At 40.8% G+C, this 16009-nt stretch overlaps 1 protein-coding gene across 1 annotated transcript in view; it reads right to left on the bottom strand.

The window, feature by feature from the left end:
• Window positions 1-625: 625 nt before the first annotated feature.
• LOC124789258 (carcinine transporter-like) overlaps window positions 626-16009 on the bottom strand; it is a 35845-nt gene continuing 20461 nt past the window's right edge. Inside the window, exons 3-5 of the mRNA XM_047256554.1 lie at window positions 12886-13100; window positions 10061-10248; window positions 626-814 (exon numbers count right to left, since the gene is read on the bottom strand). Of these exons, the coding sequence (XP_047112510.1) occupies window positions 626-814; window positions 10061-10248; window positions 12886-13100 (592 nt within the window). The remainder of the gene's footprint in view (window positions 815-10060; window positions 10249-12885; window positions 13101-16009) is intronic.

Raw genomic sequence — 16009 nt, 5'->3', positions numbered from 1 at the left:
GGGTAGATCACATAACTAATGAGGAGGTATTGAACAGAATCGGGGAGAAAAGGAGTTTGTGGCACAACTTGACAAGAAGAAGGGACCGATTGGTAGGACATGTTCTGAGGCATCAAGGGATCATCAATTTAGTACTGGAGGGCAGCGTGGAGAGTAAAAATCGCAGAGGGAGACCAAGAGATGAATACACTAAGCAGATTCAGAAGGATGTAGGTTGCAGTAGGTACTGGGAGATGAAGAAGCTTGCACAGGATAGAGTAGCATGGAGAGCTGTACCAAACCAGTCTCTGGACTGAAGACCACAACAACAACATGGGTGCAATATGCAGTTTTAGTCTATTGTGAGGTTTTTTTTTTTTTTGGTAACTCAGTTGGTGCGGTTTCCATGTCAGTTTATTTTGGCGTGTAGCATTTACTGGATAGAACGGCCATAAATTATAATCTAATCCAGGTCAGGCTTAATTTTCGTGCTACTGTTTACAGATTAGAAATAGAGCTCGAAGTGCACTGTTATTCGTTCATAGCAGGCCGAGTAAGTCATGTGCACCGTCAGTAAACAGAACTCGAAGGTTTCCAGCATCGCATTAACATTCCTTCTAAATTAAAAGGAACTTCTGTAGCTGTTTTAGCCCTTGGCGTACTCTGGTGTCGGTTTAGGTTTCCAGCTCCAGTAAGGCTGTCCTTTGCCAAAGACGGCACCGTCCCTTAACGTCTCCGGCAACCGCTGCAGCGCAGATTCCGGCAGGAACGACACGGAAAACGCCACCACCAAGTTCAGGGCTGCGAGGATGGCGAAGGGAAGTCGCTTGTCGTCCTGTGAAAGGAAAAGATGTTTGTAAGTAGTGAGAATGAAAGACACCAATCACAGATATGTTTCCACGTGAATTATTACGAGTCTAAAGCCTCCTTGCTAACCATCCAACAGAAAGCCCGCACCAGACTGAGATTACAAAATATATTAACTGGGCAAAAAGGTGATTGCACTCCTGCACTATCCTCCACATGTACCATGGTCTGACCTATAGTTTGCTATGCCAGTGTTGCACGGATGTACTCTCCACCAACGTTCTATTACTCGCTCTAAATGCTTGAGCGTCATGCACTCTGTTCTCCATTTCAACATCTGTTTAGTTTCCCTCTACCCCCTCATCAAATTCCCACCTCTCCTAACATACAATGAACACCTAATCAGATCCTAAACTATCTGCAAACTAGACTTCAACATTTGTATACTCTTTAATTTGCAATCCTGCCATGCCTTCGCACCTACATCGACATACAGTTCGACCCATATAAACATGAGCTACTTTAATAACTTAGAACTTCTGAACCAATAACGGGACACATTTGCAATTTTAGGAGATGATGAATATCATACATACATACATACATACATACGAGGGGGGGGGGGACCCAAAAATAACCGGAATTTCTTTCTAGAAAGCATATACTTTACTGTTTTCAAATACAACCTTAATCTCCTTCGAAGTACTCTCCATTAGCGTTAATACACTTGTCCAAACATTCATTACAGTGTTCGAAGCACCTTTTAAATTCATCCTCTTTTATACCTGCTAGCACTTTCATGACATTGCGTTTTACGTCTTCCACATCCGCAAAACGCTTCCCTCTGAAGTCTCTTTTCATCCTCGGGAATAGGAAGAAGTCCGAGGGTGCTACATCCGGTGAATAGGGCACGTGGGTCAAGGGACTCGTCTTCGTTGAGGCCAAAAGCTGGCGAACGCTGAGAGCCGTGTGCGCGGGAGCATTGTCGTGATGGAGGAACCACACACCAGAATCTCACAAAGCCCACAAGGCCGTTTCATAACCTCCAAATAGAATTGTTGGCTTACTGTCTGGTTTTCAGGGACAAAATCAGAGTGTACGATCCCTTTGATGTCAAAAAAACAGATCAACGTCGTTTCCACATTTGATTTCACTTGTCGAGCTTGTTTTGGTCGAGGTGAGCCAGGTGACTTCCATTATGATGACTGTTGTTTACTTTCTGGATCGTACCCATAGCACCATGACTCATCACCGGTAATGATTTTGTTGAAAAAGTGTGAACCATCTTTGAAAGCGTCCTTCATTTCGAGACAGGCTTGAACGCGACAATCCCTTTGATATCCAGTAAGAAGCTTCGGCACGAATTTTGCTGCCACTCTTTGCATCCCCAAATCAATGGTCAAGATGCGCTGAATTGAGCTCCAGGACAACTTGGACAAGTTCTCGAGTTGGTCGATTGTCATGCGTCGATCTTCACTGATGAGATCACGGATTTTGTCGATGTTGTCTTCGCTTTGAGCAGTTGAAGGTCGACTGGAACGGAGCTGATCTTCAACAACCATTTCTGCCTTTTTAAACCGAGAAGACCATTCGTACACTTGCGTTTTACTAAGAGTATGGTCTTTGTAGGCTGTCTGAATCATCGCAACAGTTTCTGCTGCTTTCTTGCCGAGCAAGAAACAAAACTTCACTGCCGCACGTTGTTCGTAAGAACTAGCCATGTCCTCGTCTCACGTCTGCACTGCACGCACACTCGAAGAACTGCCAAAGAAACCACACTTCTCACTTTTGGGTGACGCCGCGTGGCAGAATGACTCAGCAGAGATCCTACTACAACCCTCTGGCGGCGCAACCTGCTACTACAAGTACACGACGTGCAGCATTACGATTCCGGTTACTTTTGGGTCCCCCCTCGTACATGCAAAGTCCTCACAGCAAATGCTGGAAGTGCCCTTCACCAGCAGAGATGTGCAAGTGCACTAGTGCATTCTTTTCACTGTATTCCATGCATTATGTGAAATGCATCCTCGCCAGTATTGCTTACTTCGTGTGCCTTGGCCCCACGAAGTTATGCAGTTGTCTGTGGTCTATGACTGTACACTCAGCTTTTAAGATACCGCCACAAGGGCGGGGGAAAGTGGGGGGGGGGGGCGGTTGTTCGGTCATCATAGACACTTGACTTGTTACAAGTTACATGGAAGCGCTAGGCATGCGGCACGCTGCTCCATCTTGTAATTAAGCTTTCATAAGTTCGATGTCATCCAGCTGCTCCACAAATGTATTGAAGATGTCCGTATAAACTGTAGAGTCTTCAGTCATATCAAAGAAAATGGGGCCAGCATTCCTGGAAGCTGACATTGAGCACCACACACCGACCTTTTCATCATACAGTGGTTTTCCATGGATGATATGGAGGTTAACACCAGCCCAGCGTCTACTGCTTCGTGTTTTGGTGTAACCTGGAAGATGCAACCATACCTCATCTGTAAACTAAGTTATGCAGAGGCTGTTGAATAAGAAACCCCTGAAACTATCGACAGTAATGCATTCTCTTCTCATGGTCTGTTTCTTGCGCACTTGCAAGAAGTGCACTCTGTATGCTCGAAATGCCGATTTCTTCGGAGCTCTATGCTGGTTCAATCGACAAAATGAATTCCTTGGAGAGTACTTCCAGTGTCTTTGAACATTATCAATAACCTCTGCATTCAACGACTGTTTATGTTTACAACTGACACACTTTACTCCATCAGTCGTCTACAACTTTCTTACAATTGATAAAATTGCTAGCTTTGCTGGAACATCGCGCAGATTGAATTCTTTCTGGCTGTTGTAACCAATGACTTTGTCTTCCCATGTATTTTCACAATAGAAACTCATTCCCGAAGTGTGTAATGCATCTTCCTGCCAGTTAAAGTCTGCGAACGAATCACTGATTTGCTCGAACTACACACTCACTACACTTCACAAACCGTGACCAACGGGGCTACCAGCGAACTAACACGAGCCGAGCAGGCGCGGCATAACGCCGGACAAAGAACAAGCGCAAAAACGGTCAACTTGTCAACAACGGGCGGTACTTGTAGTTCTCCCAGACAACTTCCCCGTATTTACGAGCTTTTGAAGGAAGGAAATCAGATTTATATGGATCGCCCTCTATTTCACAACTGCAAAATGACCCACGAACTGACTACGTTAAAACTGAAGCTGAAAATACTCACTGAAAATACTAACGAGGAGAGGCCATGAAGTTCGGCTCACAGATTTACTTCAAACTTTGTGTGTCTTTAGGAGGCCACTAAAACAACAAAATGCGAGAGTAGCTAGATGTACTATTGTGGAAATTCCGAGAAAATCTCAAGAGAATTTTTACGCATCGATTATGTAACTGACGTACATGTACGAAGGTGCTGGTCGTTCGAATTCGTGGTAGTCAAGTGATTAGCGTTCGAGCTTCCAAGACGAACATGTACGAGGCGACGATTTGGCTCCTGCTCAGACTTATTCGTTATTCTATTTTTTTCATCACTGGTCATATTATTTAACTTATTTGAGAGGTAATGTAACTAAAAAAAAACCAAGTGTATTTCCATGGAGATTTAGCACATTTCATGTTATTTGACTACATAACAACTTTAATTACATTCCGTTGTACATCAACAGTTTCCAGCACCGATATTTGCGAAAATGTCGCGTTACGCACAGTTTGCATCCAAACTATCGCAAGAAAGAGAAATTTTTCAAAATGTGAACGAGGTATGCTTTTCCTTAGAAACACTGAATATTCCCTGTAAATGCTGGAAAACTGAATTCATTCGAAGTAGTAGGTACCATTTCAATTTGTTTTCCACGTCTGTATGACAAACACCATCCTGCAAACATGTGATCTCGAGAGCACATCCGACGAGTAACTGTACATCACTCTTGTATTCCGACTCATTGTGATTTACTATATTAGTAACTGTGAATAACGTCATTCGCATCATTATTTATCGAGTTTTGCCTAGGCTTTCCAAGCCCGTACCCCGTCGTTGAACATTTAATTAAAAATAGTAAATAGTCAAATAACATATGAAATTCACAACAACTTCAGGAAAATGCACGTGGGATTATTTTTTTCATTATATTAGCTCTCAAATGTCATATAAACTAAATAATTTCACGGGTGACAGGAAAGACATAGATTAAGAACTAGCAGTCACTGTAGCTGGATTCGAACCGTCGCCTCGCACACGTCCTTCTTCCTAAGCGCGAGAGCTAACTACTTTTTTTTTTTAGCTCATTTTGTTCGTTGCAATAGTTCGAGGCGGACGTCCCGTGATACTCGCTGAAGTTCGTCGTTGGTCCATTCACTCTGTTTTTTTTTTTTCTTTTTCATTACAGAGGGCAGCTAACCCTCTGTAGATCTTGATGTCAACTAGAGAATGACGTATTTCCATTATTATCCAACAAATGCACAGTTATAAATTATTTATTGACCGTTCCATATAAGGGTGCTAAAACAAGTACCCGGTGGGTATAATTGGATGCTAAAACAAGTACCCGGTGGGTATAATTATAGTGATGGTGTTCCAAGAGCTGCAGTGCAGGTTGTAAACGTTGCTGGACGCTGAAACATCGCACGTACGTCCATTAATCGTTGAGCTTGCAAAGCTTCCAGAAAAAAAAATACCTGTAGTTCTACTTTCTGCCACCAGTTGAAAATATGGCACTGTAAGGAGTCAGAATGTGAAATGTCTGTTGTTTCGACGTCAATATGCTGTACGTCGCTAGGCGATGCGTGTTGATTTCTTTTATGAAGTGGTAATTGGTGTAAAGGGTATATGAAACGCAGTGGCCGTTGAGAAAAAGACGTACACTCCTGGTAAAGTTGTTTTATCACAACGACGGAAACAACATCACTGCAGGGTGAGTATATCACCGATAGGAACAGCTGTGATGAGGCCCCATGATAGTAAATGGGCTGAGGAATACGATCAATTAACCTGAAGAAACAGGTGAACAATAGTGGTGCAGATGAGAAAGGGAAGTAGCCCATTCCCATGGCAGTTGTTGATGAAGTGCAGCACTCGCTTTATTAGGATCCACCGCTCAAGTTATCACAGAAATTGTCTCTTCCCTGGCCAATTGTTCTAAAGATTTTGCGGCGCATTTTACAATGGTATCCCTACGAGATTCAGAATGTGCAAATAATGAAGCTCCAAGATAGGCTACAACGTCATGACTTCGCCCTTCGTTTTGTGGCATGCACAGAACTGGCTGACATGCCCAGTAGAATTGCTACAAAATGTTTTATTGTTTTAATGGCTTCGTTTGTGTCCCAGTACGACTATCCTAGGTTTTCCCCCTTGGCGGACTTGTGGAAAAGTGGTGGGGGACAAAAATGTACCCGAGAAAGGGGTATTTTTTCGGTTTTGTGATTATATCTCGTAAATAACTCACAATATCGAAAACGTAGTGGAATTAAAAATTGTAGGACATGAAATTCTGCATTGAATGAGACCATCGGCATATTTTTTTGGATCATCCGTTTCCACAATAGTGCTCTTCAAAACTGGACCAATTTTACACGTTCATGAATGTGGCTGGGAAATATTCTTTCCCTGCACCTACATCACATTCTGGCTGCTTATAACTCCATATTTTCACCTGGTGGCGGAAAATGGAACTATTATTTTTTTATCACACTCCGCGAGCGCACCGGCTGATGGATACACCTACAATGTTTCAACGTCCTGTGATATATATAGCCAGCACTGCAGCGCTAGGAACACTGCCAGTTTAGTTGTGACCACCCAGTATTTCCCCAAATGTACAGAAATCCAGTACAGCCGAACTATCAGGCGATGTACAAACAACTCGCTGAACTTCAGGAAAATAGAATACTCCGAGGATTGTAAATCTTCTTTTTCCATCCCATCCAGGGCAATAGGACAGGTTTAAATTCTACATCGCCAGACAAACTTGATGGCGATGAAGATGTGATCCTTACTTTTTACGCTGGTTTATGAAAAGTATCAACGAGAGAGAAATACGCCTAACAGAAAGATATCGTTATTTTTTGGAATTTATCCGTCGCATTGGACCTATCATCTAAACTTTTACAGTTTTTGTCTCAAATTCGTTATTATACTGGTTGAAAATTTACGACAAAGTGATCACACTTGCTTTGGATTTTCTGAGACATATTTGATCTGTCGTTTTGATTTCTTCACATTTTGTATCAGATTCATCGTCAATGGAGACCATTGTTTACCTCATGTTAAGGGAATGTAAGCGACAATATTTGCATCAATCTGCTACATCTATATTTATATGAACATCTCAAAACGATATTGTGGTGCCACTCTCTCCTGCTACAGTTCAGAATGGCGCTCCGGCAGAATTACTGCCGAAATATCTCGGAATGGACTCGAATACAGTATCTCTGATTTTAACGCAATTTTTTTTTCACGAGATTTACACTGTTTTATCAAAAGTATTCCGACACTTATTCAAGTGGAAGTAAATAATGGATGTGTCCTCCCTTCGCCCTTATCGACAGCATGATTTCTAAAGAGGACAGTTTCAATGAGTAGTTTGAACGTCTGTGGAGGAATGGCACTCCATCCTACCTCAATAGCCGAAACCAGAGAAGATCTGGAGCGAAGTCCAAGTACTATCTCATCACAAAAGTGTTGTGTTGGGTTCAGGTCCGGACTTTGGGCAGGCCAGTCCATTTCAGGAATGATTCTGTCTACAAACCATTGCTTCACAGACATTGGTGTATGACTAGGTGAATTGTCATGTTGATCCAGTCATCGTTTCTGAACTGTTGCGCTACTGTACACCGTATGCAATGGTTTCCTTAAACGCAGTAAGGGGACCACACCATAACCACGGAAAACGCCGCCCCCCCCCCATGTGGTAGCACCACCTTCTCCATACTTCTCTGTTGGCATTAGACATTGACGGCAGATAATGTTCTCGAGGCATTCGCCAAACCCGAACCCTCCCATCGGATAGTCACAGGGTATAGCGTGATCCATCACTCCAAATTACTCGTCTCCAGTCATTGAGTGCCCAGTGGTGTCATTCTTTACACCACGTCGAGTGTCACTTAGAACTGAATATGTAAATAGATGGATTATGAACACCTGGTCGACAACTGTATTCCATTCTTTTGACTCCATATGTGGAGTCACTGTGCTAGCTGAATTGCTTAAATCACTTTGAAACTCCCAAGTGAGTACTTCCACCGATTTCTTTCGACCACCCTCCATAATGCTCGATGGTCCCTGTCCATCAGTATATGATGTCTGATCTGTCTGATTTTGGCTTAGCTGCGATTGTTCCTTCGCGTTTCCACTTCACAATCACATCACCAACAGTGAACATAGGCAGCTTTAGAAGAGTTGATATGTCCCTGGTATAATGGAAATGTCGTGTGGCTAGGGCCTCCTGTCGGGTAGACCGTTCGCCTGGTGCAGGTCTTTCGATTTGACGCCACTTCGGCGACCTGCGCGTCGATGGGGATGACCTGGTGATACGCTACTCAGGTAATAGCCAATGACAGTCCACGATCGAAGCACTGAACTCTTCTGAAAGTCAAATTCAGCTGTTACTGTTTCTCTACTGACAACACAATACTCCTCGCCTCGTTTTATACTGGCGCGTCTGCTTCTCGTGACATCTAGGGATCAATTTCGCATTACAGAGGGGGTGTCCCGAAAGTTCAGATAGTGTGTGTCGGAGGAACTAATGTTTTACTTGGCGCTTCTTCGATCATGTGCTCTAAAAATTTTAATGTACCTTTGTATGGTCCAAAACACCTCTCCTGCAGCGTCTGCTACTGAATTTGGATGAACAACCTTGTGACCGAGCAGTAAGGCTTATTTTTTCTTCACTCAGTTCCTTTTCTATCTTTTCACTTACTCGATTTAGTAAAATTCTTTCAAAAATCTTGGCTGTATGACTAATGAGGGTTATTCCTCTGTAGTTTTTACAAAGTCTTTTATTGCCTTTCTTGAAGATGGGAGCAAGTGAAGAACAGCATGGGTTTAGGAAAGGAAGGAGCACAATCGACCTGATATTTTCTATCCGTCAACTGATGGAAAAAAGTTGGGAGTATAACAAAAGGGTGATAATGGTTTTTATAGACATAGAAAAGGCATATGACTCAGTTGACAGGGAAAGACTCTGGGAAGAACTGAAGAAGATAGATATAGAAGATGGATACATTAATGTTATAAAGACAATGTACAGAGGCCACAATTGTAGAATTAGAACATCATTGGGGAACTCTGAACACTTCGAAATAAGACAAGGACTTAAGCAAGGAGGTATTCTATCTCCTGCGCTTTTTAATGTTGTGATGGAGGGAATGAATAGGGCAGTTAAAGATATAGTAAAAGAAAAAGATAAAAAGATGATTTTTGCAGATGATATGGTAATATGGGGCGATAAAGAGGTTGATGTACAGTTACAGCTTGATGCATGCAAGGAAATAATGAAAAGGTATGTATTAAAAATAAATAAAGATAAGAGTGAAGTAATGGTATTTGGAAGAGAGAAAGGAATCAATGGAAATATTACCTTGAATGCAGAACCCCTCAAAGTGGTAGAAAGTTTCACTTATTTAAGGAGTGAAATATCTAGGGATGGAAGAATAACTAACGAAATTAATAGGAGGTTACAGAAGGGAGGCAATTTCTACCAAACAATAAAACATCTGATTTGGAATAATGAAGTTTCAGAAAGAGCAAAACTCCTGATGTATAAGAATTATTACTTCCCTATTGTCACCTATGGTGGAGAAACATGGACAATGAAAGAAAGGGACTGGAGCAGACTGCAAGCAGGTGAAATGAAATTTCTCAGAGCAGTTAAGGGAAAAACAAGAATGGACAGAGTAAGGAATGTAGAGATTAGAAAGGACCTCAAACAAGAAAGTATGAGAGAAGAAATTGAAAGAAAGAGATTAAGATGGTATGGGCATGTTAAGAGGATGCATGGGCAGAGACTCCCCAAAATTATGGAAGAACTACAGATGGATGGGAAAAGACCTAGAGGGCGCCCAAGAACACGGTGGAAAATGGGAGTGAGAATATCTTTTGAAAGGAGGGGTGTGACCTGGCAGCAAGTGGAGGAAGAAAAGTGGTGGGAGGACCGAGCCAAATGGAGAGGACTCGTCAGCACCCAGACCAGGCAGTAGCTGGAGCGGGATTCGGATATAGATAGATAGATAGAAGGCTTATTTTTCCACCTACTGATGTGCAACATCTTACATTTCACGTACCATCAAAGCCAGGTAGGGCAGGGAAGACATGGCAATCCCGGCAACTGCCCACTCGACACTCGTGGCGATCTGGCGGAGACACGTGGGGTGCACCTCGATGCTCTGCAGGTTCGCTATGCCCATGTTGGCAATGGTGCTGAACTGCATCAGCATGGTCGCCACCACGATTCCTGCACCCGCGATGTGCGCTGCACAAAACGGGAATTTTTGTATGTTCAGTTCTGAGGACGAGACATACATTTACTTGCCAGCAATAGATTGAGCTATCGTATTAACATTTTGATCTTTCCCTGGACCAGCGATTTAACAGGAACACCACAACCTTACTCTAACAGAGTGGAAGATAGATTATGTGCTCCATCTGTCTGTGAATTTTGCAAAATTTGTTGGTGCAGTTTCGGTTTTTGCTTTTTGTGTTACTGTACTTCTGAGGTAGACATGTAAATCCAGCCTGACATGCACATACATAGGTGTGAAGAAACAGCTGATAAATAAACCCATCCTGTAATTCATGATATATGCAACTCCTTTTGACCCTTTACTTCATTTTTATACAGTTTTCAGACATACGTTCATAATTTAATGGTAACAGTTGAAATTTGATCAGTATGGTTTTGTTAATCAAATTTCAAATCCAGGATTCCATTTTCTCTTAAATGGTTGGATTCCTTTGTTGATATAATACACCCCTTCTTAAACCAGTTTGTTCGAAATTGCTGAATATTTTTGTTTACATTTACATTATATTCTGTCTGGGTTATTGACAGTCATAGTATTATATATTTCTGTGTGAACAGTTTACGCTAAAACCTAAAATCAAAGCTAGTGCACCATTTTACTTCTCCTTTTTTTACTTCAACCGTTTTCGCTCTTGCTAAGTGAAACTACAGTTACTTCACGTTTTTAAAAGCTCCAAACACTGAGTAACAAGGACTTAAAGGTATCATAATTACCTTAAAATAAATAGTGTGTTCATTGAACTAGGCAATTAATTGATAAGTATATAACCCATAAATTTCTTATACTTGTATCGAACACATCATGCAATTTAACAATAACAACTGGAAGATACTATCCTTAAATGCATATCTGACAAGTGTTTGGTAAATTATGAATAAATAAACCTATGATCGAATAATGTATCAATACTATAAATTCTGCACATATTCTAAAGAATTTTCAATATTAAAAAAAAGATACAAAAGCATCAATAGTAACATTTATTCCTTGTAATCTTTTTGTGTGGTTCTATCATATGTTATCACAATTTTTCGTTTCAGCACACACAGTCATAATGTGTGTCTATAAAGCTAATTTCTTACTGTGATATAACATATAACGTATGTTTTGCATCTTCTGACAGTAAATAGTCTTTGTATTTCTGTTAATTAAAGTGAACCCTAAAATAAAATGGGTTCCAATTTTCAGATGTTATCTGATAAAATTGATTAATTTTGAGTATTCATCTCAGATGACTATCATAGCAAATTGAGTGGGGTAGTCCAGATTTTCAAACAGATGCATATTACAAGAAAACTTCATTTTATTATATGTCGTCATTTACTCTTCGTTACTACCAAAATAGTGCTTAATTTGTAAAGTTAGTTTGTTCATCTCTTGTAACTGAATTTCTTACTGTTTCTTAAACAATCACTTCATGTGTAATCATAGTAAACATCATCAGCTGCTTACAACAAAAATAACTTATAATTATTTCGTACATTTTCTCAGCAAGGATTTTTGGGTTGAATCCATGTTTCCGGGCTTGTATTTAATTATGAACTGCTGATCGTCTCCACTTTCAAATCAGGTTAGATTTTGCAGCTATATATTGTACTTGCATCAACAGTTACTCTCACAGATTTCATGTTCCCATGATACTAGACTAGGAAATTATAGGGTAGATTGTGATAGATGAAGCTGTTAACCTGTCCCTATCAGTTCGAATAGATCTCATCCCATGTACTAAAATACCTGTTGCCCAACAACAGACAACAAGTAGAAGTTGTAAACCACTAAGACAACCGTTTAGCTCCACCAAACGGTCTTTTACCCATAACTGGCATGTCTTTACTTCTATTTTTTTGCCCTATTTTTGTTCTCCCCCATCGACGAAGCAGCTGAATATTCACTTAGCGATTACTTGCTTCATGATTTAGATTAAATTTCAGTAGATTTGTGTTTATATAACCGTGAATCATATCGTTGGCATTTTTTCCGTTCTCATGCTGATTAAATTTATGGACTAGCTATGTAGCTGATAGCTGTACAGTGTATTAATCAGTATATTTGAGTATTTGTTGAGTCGAGTTATGGCAGTATATTGTTTTCTCGTTTGTTGTATTGTATCCCTCCATAAAATCTTCTATCCCATTCGTGATCAGTTCGATTACCTGCAGTGACTTATTCCTGTAAATAGGTGACTAAGTAATTTACCCCTTACTGAAAGCAAAATGTCTACTATTCCATTAAGCCAAGGAGAATCAACGGCAGTACAACCCTTCCATCCTACGAAATTTGCGATGGGGATGGCATTCTAAACCTTAGAATTTGTAACAGCGCATATCGGCCATCATCGCGCATTACTGTACATGGCGATTTATTATTGAATTTCGTCAATATCTAACCTGTGGTTCTTAATTGCCACAGTCTATGAGCAACATTCCTGGATCTGCTTCATCTCTACCGATCTCATAGTTGATCCACTTGGTTATCACAGCAGTCTTCTCTGACTATTGACATCTAACTGATCTATCTTACGATTTTCATCCAATTTTTAGATAAGATAGAGGCTAAATTAGCAGAGACATATGGACACAGCTCACCAGTCAGCAGGCAGAAGATGAGGACACAGGCCATTGCAGCCAAGAGTGCACTGGCCACGCCGGGCCAACGGCGACCGAACCTCGCTCCAAAGTAGTTCACCAGGTAGTAGGCAGTGAACTTGGCCGCCCCCTGCGCCACTATCCCGAGGAAAGGGTTCGCGCTCAATCGGCTCACTGCTATCACCGGTGAGTACATTGTCAGCAGGTCTACCGACCTGGTAACGACCAGAAATGCGCACATTATTCCATATCCACTAACAAATCAACATGCACAGACTCCTTTAAATGGGCTTACGACACAGTCTTTATTGTAAAGTCTGATTAAAAATTGTCATTAAGCTATATCTGTACCAAAAGTGAACTTAAAAATACGATTTTACCATCATCATACATAAAGACTTACAAAACTTGTACATTGGTTTTAGGTACCCTTGATATCAGATCCATGTAAAGTGTATGACAGATAGATGGCTAGTCTGAAGCTTCTTTCCAAACAAGCCCTCATGATCTGATGTTCTTAGTAGCTACAATAATGTTGTTATCAGTTCTATTAATTTAACGCCGTTCTATTTCCTAATATATACATTCATTACCGAATGTAGCCTTTGCATCCAGACCATTTTCAAGTAGATTTGAAAATGATGCTGTTGTAAAGCATCTGTACAGGTGTCGGTCTCTAACTGGTGGGGGGGAGTAAGAAGGGAAAAGTCACGTGACAAGGTGAGCAAGCCGCTCCCACGCGTTCTACACATACTTCAGTGTATGCACTAAGATCGAGAAATAGACTGGTGTAAAGGAGATAGGAGAATGATAGGTGTTTTCCTTCTGTAGATAACAATGGCCCCATAGATGGCGATACAGGTGATGCTGCAACTCTGCAACCACAGATGATTGGACGCCCTGAGCACGGAATCCTGGCAGGAAAATGACGTCATGACAGATCACTAGTGGACATTAAAACAGACGTCGAGCGCCTGCACACTTTCTGTCAGTCACCGTGACCTGTTGGTGATGCATGCCAGCTCATCTGACGCGCTCTCTTACGAGAGCTTGCAACACTACAACCCACTACCTCACGTACATTTCAGCTACCTTGATTTCTCGATTGCATAACCATTTTTGTAAATACATGTATTAATGAATTTTCTCATTTATTAGTGTTTATGAAAATTTTATTTTTTGTTGATAGGATAAGTAAGAATTATTCGTGTCAGATCATTGTAGTAAATATGCTGACCATGTCAGGGAAGCTTCTATTGTGTAAAGCACAGTAACAATATCGTCGTTGGCAAGAGTGCGCAGTGGTGAAGGCAGAGAAGTAGTTGCGAAGCATCTGTCTGGAGGAACGGACGTATTTGTTGAAGTGCAAACGCCAGAGTGTTTTGCGTCGAAAATGTTGTGATATGTGGCCAGGCAAATTATAAGTGGTCGAGCAAGTATGTGGGCACAGTACATGGTCACAAGAAGATTTTCGAAGCAATGAAGAATATTGTGTGGGCCAGATTTATTCAAGCTGCACACTAATCAAAAAGATCCTGTTGTCGATCATGGAACTCATAATAAGCACTACTTTGCACCACAGGCAACGCATAAAGAAGTGAGATCCTGCACTGTTTCGTAGCTGTGCAATTGGCATGCTAGCATCTTAGTAACTTCTTGGAACATTATACTTCGTTTAGTCAAAGAATGAACTTGTCGAGAGAAACTTAATTGACACTAGTCATTAATCATTAGCAGGGTTTTTTTCTATTACTTCACCACGATTACAAGAAAGTTATAAATGCAAAAAATAGTCAAAAAAAGCCAGATGTAATTAAATTTGCTGTTTATTTTCAGCCGAGTCATTATTGCATCAAAATATAGTAGTACCGACAATTGCTCGTATAGTATTGCTCTACTAATGCAGACAATCAGTTGAAATTAAAGGTGATTTTAATTGAAATACAGTTTCTATGATAATAATATGGTGGGTTTTATGTAGTGAAAGTAGTTATAGAATTTTATGTTGTATTTTGTGATATTTTATGCACACGTCAAAATAACACTGCTAGTGAAAAACAGGTATGGCGTTGCGATGAATGAAAGTTTTTACTGCATCTATTTGATAAACCGTCAGCTGTAGAGTAAAAAGTAAAGAATAATAAACAGTTTTTAACACTAAGCATATTTTCAGGCAGACAGCATTCTCGTGAATTGCGCAACATTTAAGGAGTCAACCGCCCCTTACATATGGAGAACAATATATCTTTGCCTCACACAGCTCGCAGTAGGTACTATCGATAGTCGAGAGCCGAGTGCGCCAGAAAGTAGTCAGTGTTGAAACCCCGAAAAAGTAAATTGTTGACTACTAAACGAGCAGGGCGGATTTCGGCAAGACGGCTGACCGCATTTATCATTGTTTAACGGCTCTCTGTGTCACCCAGCGCCGTGGGCATGACCTCCAACAAATATAGAAATGGCATTAACTGAGTGACTTGTTGGTATGTTTAAGTGTTCATTTGCGTACCGCGATTACGCGATAACCGCGCCGGACACCAACGATTTGGATTGCAGTGAAGATTGTGCAGATGGTGCTACATAAGGGATATTGATGTGTGACGATATTAATAGGCGACCTTTGATGAGTTAACCTTTATTATTTTGTCAGATGAAGGGAGAAACTGCCTCATTCGTGCTGTTTAGACAATATATATAGAACCATAACAACAAAGTATGTACCGATTATTGCTACCTGACATTCAAATTGACTCTGTTGGATTTGATACGAAACAACTCTCCGTCCAAATATTAACAGATCAGCCTTTATCAGTTGCACACGGTCAAACTGTTCTAAACTGCTATGCTGTTATCCACAAGTCAATAACGCTGAGTTCAAAAAGGGAGTGTTTCATTGTGGCGTTCTATGAAAGGATAGTGTGCATTTTTCGGACAAGTGATAAGAGGAGGAGAATAACAGTACATGGTTCAAGTGTGCTTATCGCGAAAGAACATTGGCAGTATTAAGAAAATCAGCAAAAGTTTAAATGGTAACGAAAACTTCTCATTAGTTTACGTATGTATGAACAATTGAGAAATTTCGTGAAAAACCCTTTGTCGATAAACGGTACTTTGTTATAGTTTTCAT

This window comes from Schistocerca piceifrons, chromosome 3 (assembly GCF_021461385.2).
Source record: "Schistocerca piceifrons isolate TAMUIC-IGC-003096 chromosome 3, iqSchPice1.1, whole genome shotgun sequence".
NCBI classification, from domain to species: Eukaryota; Metazoa; Arthropoda; class Insecta; order Orthoptera; family Acrididae; genus Schistocerca; species Schistocerca piceifrons.
This window is presented reverse-complemented; position numbering and strand designations above follow the sequence as displayed.